Below are 9,887 nucleotides of genomic sequence, written 5' to 3'. Positions count from 1 at the left end.
GCAAACGGAGATGAAAAAGGACAGAAATAGAGGTAACCTGAAACAAAAGGGACAAAGAGTGAGTGTTGACGAGGCCGAGACAAAAACACAGGAAAAATCAGGAGGAGGGAAAAAGAGAGAGGGAGAGAGTGTCAGTGACACATAATGAGGGAGGGAGGAGGAGAGTGAAAGGGAGAGTCAGCAAGCGGGAGCTGTGTTCATTTGCGCACAAAAGATATGAGTGAGTATGGATGTGTGTGTGTGTATGAGAGAGAGAGAGAGAGAGAGAGAGAGAGAGAGATGCTGAGAAGGAGGGGAGGAGTGAGCAAAAGAGGGAGGAGTGACTTGGGAGAGGGAGGAGTGAGAGCGAGAGTGCGCGGGATATTGTCATCTGGTCCTGCCAGAGCAGCAGCAGCAGCAGCACTGCGAGCATCACCAGTGGACGGGATACACCCGCTGCAAGCAGAGTGAGGCGACGAGGAAAGGATGGAATACACACTGATGAGGAAGCAGCAGCAACAACAACAACGGGGAAACATGGAATAAAAAGAGCATTTATAGCGTCTCCTTTGCTCTTCACTTCTGTTTGGAGCATCCCACAAGCAGATCACCAGTGAAAACACATACATATGATATATATATAAAATTCCTATACATATATATCAAATTATGCCTGTTTTCAAAGAAGCTGCAGCCGGACAAAGGACTTAATTGACAGCAAAATGTATGAAAATTGGGGGATAATGTGCAACATTTGCTTAAAAACTGTTGCATATTAATGCTTTAAGCTTTTTTGTAATTCATTCTTTTTTTTTTGTTCTCAGTGGGGAAAAAAGACAAATTAAAAAAATATATATATACATTGATGCTAACGGAAAAATTGAAAAACCTGCCAACTGAATAGTTGAACCAGCAAGAGCGAAGCTCTTCTGCTGCACGCAGCTCTATATTTCCAAAAGGGGGCTTCTTTTGAAAACAGGATATTTTTTGATCTGCCCTCGGTGCCACTCTGCTGTTTGGCTGTCGCATCTCCACTTGTCTTTGTCATCCAGCTGGGCTGCGGGAATATTTATTCCAGCAAGGCTCGTGCAAGTGCGCTGGCTGAAAGTGCAAAGGGCAGTCCACGGGCTCTCTGACCTCACAGTGATATTTCCTCAGCAACAACAAACAGCCCTACTTAGAGGCTGTGGGCAAACAGTAAGGTAAGTTGTGGAAGAGACAGAAAAAGAGAAAATTATAAAATAGAGAAGATAGAGCGAGATCAGAGTGTAAAGAAAGAAAAGAAAAGACTGAGCCAAACACAGGAGCAGACACAGCCATTAAAGAACAAACCACTCCACTCCTGGTCAAGTATTTCTGACAGGTTTATCTTTCTCACGGCTTCTCCAGAGTCTCGGCTGCAGCAGCACCAAGACATTAAGATCACAACATCAGCCCTCCCCTTTCTCCCCCCCTCTCTCTCATCTCTCCTCGCCTAAGCACTTGAAGGGCAGGACTGAGCGGGCTGATAGACAGAGTACCCAGCTGGTGTCCTGGGTCTGTTAGAGACCCTGGGATCCACGGAGAGGAGGGGTTTCAGTGGAGCACACACAGAGCAGCAGCAACAGGAGCCCGGTGCCCGCAGAGCACGAAAAACCACTGGACTCTTGTGGGTCGCTTAAAAGAGACTGACACTGACAGTGTGCTATCACCAGGGGGATTGGAGCTGTATGTGTTCACAAAGTGAATGTGAGATTACGTGTACGCGAAAACACGCCTCAGGTGCAAGAGGGACGCTTTTGGACTGTAATCACCACAGGATTTTAGCTTGACGAGACCCTGGAGTAATTTCCCCAAAAAAACAGAACAGCTGTTGTTACCTGTTGGCTCTGACTGGAAATAGAAAGGAACTATCCAATACTGTCTTTAGTCATAAAAGCTGAATATTTAACAATACAAAAACTTCAGTGGATGAAAGACTGGAGCTGCGCTTCTAGGAGAGGAAGTAAACACCCACCAAAGTGGACTCAGGTGACAGCAAAAAGATGCCCACTACAAAAATAAAAAAGCTTTCTGTGAGCGCCGACGGTGAGAGTAAGAGGATGATGGATGCAAGTTAAATCTCAAGAGGGAGTAGTGGGTGACGAAGACAACTTAAGTGAAAAACTATTGATCAGAGTTTTTTTTATTCCCTTTTCTTTCTTTTTAATGATATCGCAACTGATTTGGCTCCATTGCCGAGCATTAGAGTTTTTTCCCCACACCGGAATATGAGTCCATCTTTGGAGTGAAAAGTTTTCCACGTGGGAACCCATGACTGCCTGCAGGTTTCAGAGATATCTGCCTTTACAGCTAGCAACATCAGGACCCCAGACTTCCCACTTTTTGCGGATTATTCGTTCACTCTGCGGGGGAGCTTACTGTCAGAAATGCCAGAGGCGAGTTCATCCGTAGGTAACGCGGCCTCCTAAACTGGATTCCCTCCAAGCCACCAGCTTTGGATTTGTCTACAACCGCCTCTGCTGTCTGCCGATGACATATGGCTTTGTAAAAGGTGACAGAAATTTTAGAATGCGCTTTGACACACACACCTACACGTATTTAACTGCCGAGGACTATCGTGTGTCTCTGCATGTGAGTTTCCGCTCACAAGGGCCCACGTTTACTTTAGCTAGGAGCATGTTAAAATGGGAGATTCTTTTTCCTCACTTGTTCTGCTCCCACAGTGACAGTTTAGTTTTCTGTAAATCGGAATTTTAATAACTAGTTAATGAAGGCTTTTTTAAAATGCTTCTTCAGATTATCACTCTGGGAAAAATCTCTTGATCTCTCCTCTTCAGCTTCCTGTTTCACTGATACTGTATCTCATTAAGTTGCACTGCTTGCACAGCAAAAAGATTCATTTATTTGCTATAACTAACAGCTCTGGGCAAGGAGGATATTTAACTCTCTATTTCTTTTATTTCTAACACCTAGGTGCTTTCAGTTGGAACTGTCATTAACTCTTACACATCAGGACTAACATCACAAGATACTGGAGTAAGACCAAGATGGCTGCCATCATTCATCCACTCTTGGTGAACTTATCTTTAGCCGTCCTCCTGGGTTTGATCTCTCTGGGAGGTCTGAACTTTCAGCCGTCAGGTCAGGCTTTGGCGCAGTTCTCTTCCAACAACCAGACAACAGAACCATCTACGTCACCAGAAGCAGCGCTAATAACCCCGACACCAGACACAGAGGAGCAAGCAGGTCCGACTGGGGATAACCGCTGTTGGGGTTACTATGATGTGATGGGCCAGTGGGACCCACCTTTTAACTGTAACGCAGGTATCTACCTGTTCTGTTGCGGTTCCTGCTTCTACCGCTTCTGCTGCCAGTTCAAAATCCACAGTTTGGATCAGACATCCTGTTCAAATTATGACACACCTGTGTGGGCAAACACGGGACGACCGGTGGCACCTGTTACAGAAGCCCAGGAGGAACCGGACCGGGATCGGACCCACATGATTGTGTATATTATCTGTGGAGTGGTGGCCATCATGGTGCTGGTGGGGATTTTCACCAAACTTGGGCTGGAGAAGAGTCAAGGAGGGCAGACCGACATGACCAACTCTAGGTAGGAACTGAGAAAAGTAAAACAATGAATGAAGTGATATGCAATAGATGAATGATACTGGGCATCGACTAAAGAGTTAAGTAAAAATATTTTTGAGGAAATTAAGTTTTTTGCCAAATGAGAGATAAATGTCTTTAAAGTTGCTAAAGCTAGCAGCCAGTTAACAAAGCTGCTTTTCTGGGTAGTATTCTCTATGTGAAGCTAAGCTAACCTTCTACTGGCCACACCTACATATTCAGACAATAAGTTGGTTCTGATTTTAGCAGACTATAGGGCTAGCATGCAACTCCAACAGAACCAAAGTAGCAGTGCAACCAAATTTTATTAGACTCATTTTGGTAATTTCCAGCTCTACATTTTATCCACTAAATCTACTAGCGTAGCTTTGCATGACTGGGTATTTGTGCAACTCCCTACCTAGTATCCTCTCTCTTTTAGACAGCACTCCCTTTAAGACAGCGTTTTCCTGATTGGTTGCTTCTTGCAAACAACGATTTTGATGATGGGTGGGGTTCCTGTGCTCTCAGCCAGAGAGAAATGTCAAACTATGGAGTTGTATCACAGAAAAAGAAGAAAGTTTCTTTTCTGTGAGAATAACCCTGCTTATTTGCAAACATGTCTTTGAAACTCATTTCAATTCACAGCCATAACATCCCATCTCCGTGTCCAAGTCATTCTCTGAATGTTCAAGTATTTATTCTCAACATATGTGAAATGGGAAAACACATGGCTGAGAAGGTCACCAGCTCGGTAATGAATAAAGTGAGTGAATCACAGTGAGGTGATAATGGGTGTGAAGTTTGCAACCACGAGGGAGCAATGGATATGGTGATAGGGTGGGAAAGAGCGAAAGACCACAGGATGGAGGTCAGGCAGCAGGATGGAGATTCCAAAGGACAGATGATTTCGGAGGAAATGACAGTGAGGTTGCGTTGTGTTTTCTCTGCATCAGTGTAGCTGTTTCACATTGATGGGTGATTGATTGCTGTGACACAACTATGACTGTGGCAATGTGTGGCCTCCAGAGAGCAATGAGAAGAGAGAGGTTTTTTTTGTTTTTTTTTTGGAAGGGTGGAATATTGAGCGGATCTGACTGGAATGCAGCCAGTGGCTAATTCTAGTACAGAGAAAGGGTGGGGGTGGGTGTATGTGCGTGGATGTGTGGGTGTGTGAGAGAGAGGGAGTGCTTGGTTTGACCGGATAGCCTGTTGGGTGTTAAGAGTAAGAGCTTCTTTAAAATCCTGTCATCGCCGCGTTTCCTCTCAACCTCCCCAAAGCATGATGAAGAGGAGAAGAGGAGGAGAAGGAAGAAGCAGTAGACATCAGCACTTGTTAATGTTAAACTGCACCATGCCACCAATAACACAATGAAAGATGGCATCGCTTGGCACATTTTATTACCCGAATCAAACAACTGCGTGAATTTGAATTCTTTAGTCCAAGGATTATTTGAGAAATCCTTCGGAAATCTGATTGACTGTCTTCACCACATTCAAGGCATAATGTGAAAATAAATGTTCAGAAATGTTACGTGTATCCCTTTAATCGGCAGAATAGAAGTGACATAGGTTGATCACATGGTATTTACTGTAACTGTCCATCCTATAATAAAGCAAACAGCTTCATGGTAATAGTGCAAATTTTTCATGTAATGCAAAATTTATTTAAAAAAAACAATCAAGTCAATTTTCTAAGTCTAAGCAAATATCACCCCAGATTAAAATAATTAATATTCATTTTCAGCATTTTTATTAACAAACAAGCAAAACCACTTACTCCCTCCAAAAAAAGCAAAATCAAAGAAGTGCCAGTTAGATTGTTCATTATTGTAGGCTCATTTTAAAATAAAATATCTCATTTTGTCAGTTTAGGGTTTTGTTTCCTATGTTATGCCAGGAGATGGAAACATACTCATTATAAAAGTAATTTAACTGTTTTAAAGTATTTCTACTTTTCGTCACAGTTTTGCCAGACATAAATCAACGCAGCAGATAAACATCATCCACTGCTTTCTGTTAGGCTGATATCAGTAAACAAAGCTAATATCAGCCAAGACCAGTACTGCATACAGTATATACGTATTGTTACATAGACAACCAACAGAAGATTTTTAGATACTACAGCAACATCACATTATCTCGTCTAATGCTTCACTCCCTTTAAGAGTAAACATAGGATAACCTCCTTGAGACCAGCAAAAATAAGGGGTTGCCGGTAATTGCTGTGAATTGTTTTGCATTCGCCAACCCATTTGGAGTAGTTATGGTGACCAATTGTACATTTGCAAAGGCAAAGCCATTGCCCAGGTTGTCTAGTCTGACCAATCACGTTTTGACTTGGAGTGACTGGAATCACTCTCACACCGATTGCCAACATGGTGCAATACATCTGAGTCAGTCTGTGTGGATGAGCTCAATGTGTTTCTATGCGGTCCCCAACCCCCAGGCCATCAACCGGTACTGGTCCGTAAGTTGTTTGATACCAAGTTATGAGAGTTGAGGCTCGGCTGTGAAATTTATGGTTTTCAGGGTTTTTATCGGTTTTTATCGTTAACTCGGTTTCCCTGGGTCTTTTCCCTTGTGTTATGAATAATTCTTCTCTTATTTCTGATTAATGTGAATTTATGTTTATGTGGATGGCCACAGATTTGCAACAGAAAGCAACAGATCTGTAGTTTTTGCACATTTATCACAGTTAATAGCTGTATCATAGCAAATACTGATACTGTTGGTACTGTCAGGCTATCAGGTTGTTTCTATGATGAGGTATATAGTTTCCGGTTCACAGCAAGTCAGTGAACATGTCACATCTTCTTCTTTTATCAGATATTTTATATGCCATAATGTATTTATTTATCTTAGAGACAATACTGTATACCTTTTTCTTAAATGAAATATATTTTTTATGTCATAATATACATTTTCTGAACCGAATAATAATTATCCAATATTTTGCCTGTGTACTTAAACTTATCATTCTTATATTGAAATAGAAAAGTTCAGAAAAACAAAATTTAATCAAGTATCCTATTAAGCTATTGTAGTGAGACAGTGTGCACAGTACTGAAGAAGATCTAAATGTAACTGTAATAAACTGGGGGTTTTTTTATGTTTGCTGTAGGCCCATGTTACTTGCATCTTTGCATTTTGGAATGAGGGCTTGTTGTTTGGTTTATGCTCAGAATGTAAAACTTTCAAGGGTTGTACATGATCATAGAGACAGCTGAAAAAGACAGGAAAAGATATTCTTGTGTTTAAATGTCACATGAGTCTGACAGTCAGCGAGGAGGTAAAATTTCCATAATAGCGACACAAGGTGAACATTTGATTTGCTTTCTTTAACAGATTCAATAGTTTTAAAGTTTCACACTATTGTAGAAGCAAATCTGTCTTCATGTGTTTTTTGAAGCACTTGTTCATTCACCTTGAACATGCTTGCCTTTAATGGAAGCACAAAATGAATGCAGACATCATGGATTCAAGCAAAGGTCTCCAAGCAAGCTTGTTATTAACTCACAGGATGGGAAAGAGGTCAGAGACAGAGTGATGACCACTGCAGGAGAGGGACAAAACCAGGAGTGAGAAGATATCCAGAGGGAACAGAGGGATGATATTAAGTCACACCGGGGACTCGCTCATTTTACTATCCCATTGTTAAACACAGCCATTTACCTCATATCTGCCAAAGTATGTGTGTGAGTGTGTGTTGGTATAGGAGAAAGAGGAGAACCCGAGATATGACACATGAGCTAACCACTTCACTGATGTGACCAAAGACCAGTAATGAAAGGACAGTCTGTAGTAGCATTATTATGTGGTGGATGGAAGGATGAGAGGAACAAGCCATGAGAAAGGAAGCTTTTCCGATGAGTGAATGATTAATCCAGAGGGATTCCAAGACATTTTCACTCACAATGTGCCACAGAGAAACACCATATTTTAACACACAGGTACCTCTTTAATATCGACGTCCAGCGTGAGGTGGCATCTCCTACGATTTCACAAACCTACCATTCTTTTTCAGTTCTATAATTTCTATCACTGTTTGCTTTTCTGACATTAACTTGTTTACCATGACACTCTTTGGTTAGTGCTCCCTTATTGATGACACCAGCAGACCACTTTCCCCTGCAGTCAGATGTTAAGGGACTCCTATCGAACCCTATTGAAAAATGACACTGAAAGGGAACTCACTGTGTTACAATGTAAAGGCAACAGATCCTGACCAGGGTTCAGTATGTGATAGTTTGGGAGTGTGAACAGGCTATCAGTCCTGCTGACAGTAGTAGCCACTATAAAGTATACCTTGCTAGCATCATGTTGGACTGTCATTTGCCTTTTAAGCTAATGACGTATTCAACAAGGTGCTGGAAACATTCCTCAGAGATTTCAGCCAGTGTTGACATGATCCCATCACACGGTTGCTGCAGGTTTGTTAGCTGCACATCCATGTGAATCTCCCGTTCAACCACAAGGTGCTCTATTGGAGTGTGCTGAGGCCATTTGAGCACAGTGAACTCAGGTTCAAGAAACCAGTTTAAAAATTATTGGAGATTTATGACATGACATGTTATCCTGCAGGAAGCAGCCATCAGAAGATGGGTACACTGTGGTCATAAAAGGATGAACATATTCAGCAAAAATATTTAGGCAGACTGCGGCATTAAACCGCTGCCACAAGGCAGTGCCAGATTCTGACCTTATCATCTGAATGTTGTAGCAGAAATCAAGACTCATGAGACCATACAACATTTTTCCAATCTTCTATCCGGTTGTTCAGTGATGACGCGATGAATCCTACTTCCGGGCCTAAAGTAGTCTGCGTTTAATATGGCTTTTGTGTTGTTAACATGTTTAATGTTATGTATTTTCTTCTATTTGATCTCAAAAAGCTCCTAAAACAGTCAGTGATCACTGTTGACCTCCCTCGGCTTTTATTACCGCTAATCATTTATTTAAGCTCAGTTTTTAAAACCTTAGGATGTAGCTACAGCCCAGCCCATGCAGCAGTATATGAATGACTAACCTCGTATTGTGGATGGATTATCTCAGTTGTTCTCCTGGCTGAAGTTTGGTCCTTTTACAGCATCCTGCCATGCGATTACATTTGTTCCTGACCACTGAGAACACTCACGTTAACCTTTATCGAGTGGAAAAAAAGTTAGCTTGTTTATAGTATGCTAACATAGCTGTGTCGCTAGCGGTCACGTAGCACATCATTATATACCAGCTAGCCAAACTTCAGTAACCCTACAAATGTCACTGCTTTTTAGTTTTCTGTCTTCATTTATGTTGGAAGTGATAGCAGAGCTGTACGTTTTAATTTGTTTCCAAAACCCCGCAGTCAGGACATGCTATATTGTATTTAGATAGAAGCTAGCGAGCTAACTCCCTGCTAACTTCTAACTCCGTTAAATGTCATAAATTCCATTTTCATGGATGCCTGGATGTTAAACTCAATTGTTACACCTGGTAGAGCAGAATGCTGATCATTTTATTAAAGATGAAAGACTTTAGACAGTTTTTCAACTCTCAGTAATGCCATAGTGATCGTTTGATATATGGACCTGCAGCGGAGTTTAGGTCCAGACACGGCTAGTGACGTCAGACTGAACAATCGGATTGTCCAATTGTTGACCATTCTGTTGCCCGTCTGTTAGCACAAAGCTCTGTGGCTTCTGACCTTGGGCATCAGCAAGGTGTTTCTGCCTGATAAACTAGAACTACTTACTGGGCCATTCTCTGTAAACCCTAGAGATGGTCATGCAGGAAAATCCCAGTAGATCAGCAGTTTCTGAAATACTCAGCCCAGTCCATTTGGCATCAACAACAATGTCACTCTTAAAGGCACTTAAATCACGTTTCTTCCACATTCTTACACTCAATTTAAACTTCAGGTTGTGTCAAACATGTCTACAAGCCTAAATGCATGTAGAGATAGTTATTGGCTGATTAGATATCTGCATTAATTGCACTTGAACACTTGTACCCAATGAAGTAGCCAGTGAGTGTAGTGTCTGTTTTGTCTGTAAGAGACACTTTTCTGCCAGGAAAGGCTGCGCCTCCGTGAAACTGTTTATCACATCGATTGCATGTCCATCAACAACTGAAAATTCATATTCAGCCTGTATACATTTGACCGAGAGACACCTTCACCTGGTTGCGGGCGACAAATCTATGCGTGTATGTGAGTTTGGGTGCATGTGTGTGTGCAGTCAACGAATAAATCCAGCCACAAAGCTGTTAAGGTGGTAATGCGCTGAAACCCTGGGTCAAGCAATCACAACAGCCAGTGGTGCAATGATAGAGCAGAA

General features: G+C 41.9%; 1 protein-coding gene across 1 annotated transcript in view; it reads left to right on the top strand.

The window, feature by feature from the left end:
* Positions 1-361: 361 nt before the first annotated feature.
* Positions 362-9,887, top strand: part of LOC146710994 (protein shisa-8) — a 141,451-nt gene continuing 131,925 nt past the window's right edge. The window contains exons 1-3 of the mRNA XM_085453671.1: positions 362-1,181; positions 1,369-2,512; positions 2,935-3,574. Of these exons, the coding sequence (XP_085309797.1) occupies positions 3,009-3,574 (566 nt within the window). The 5' untranslated portion in view covers positions 362-1,181; positions 1,369-2,512; positions 2,935-3,008. The remainder of the gene's footprint in view (positions 1,182-1,368; positions 2,513-2,934; positions 3,575-9,887) is intronic.

Source organism: Copadichromis virginalis, linkage group LG4 (genome assembly GCF_057382275.1).
Source record: "Copadichromis virginalis isolate Kocher_CV1m ecotype Utaka linkage group LG4, C_Virginalis_male_GT1.1, whole genome shotgun sequence".
In the NCBI taxonomy this organism is placed as follows: Eukaryota; Metazoa; Chordata; class Actinopteri; order Cichliformes; family Cichlidae; genus Copadichromis; species Copadichromis virginalis.
The sequence above is the reverse complement of the archived record's forward strand: the minus strand, read 5'-3'. Positions and strand labels throughout refer to the sequence as shown.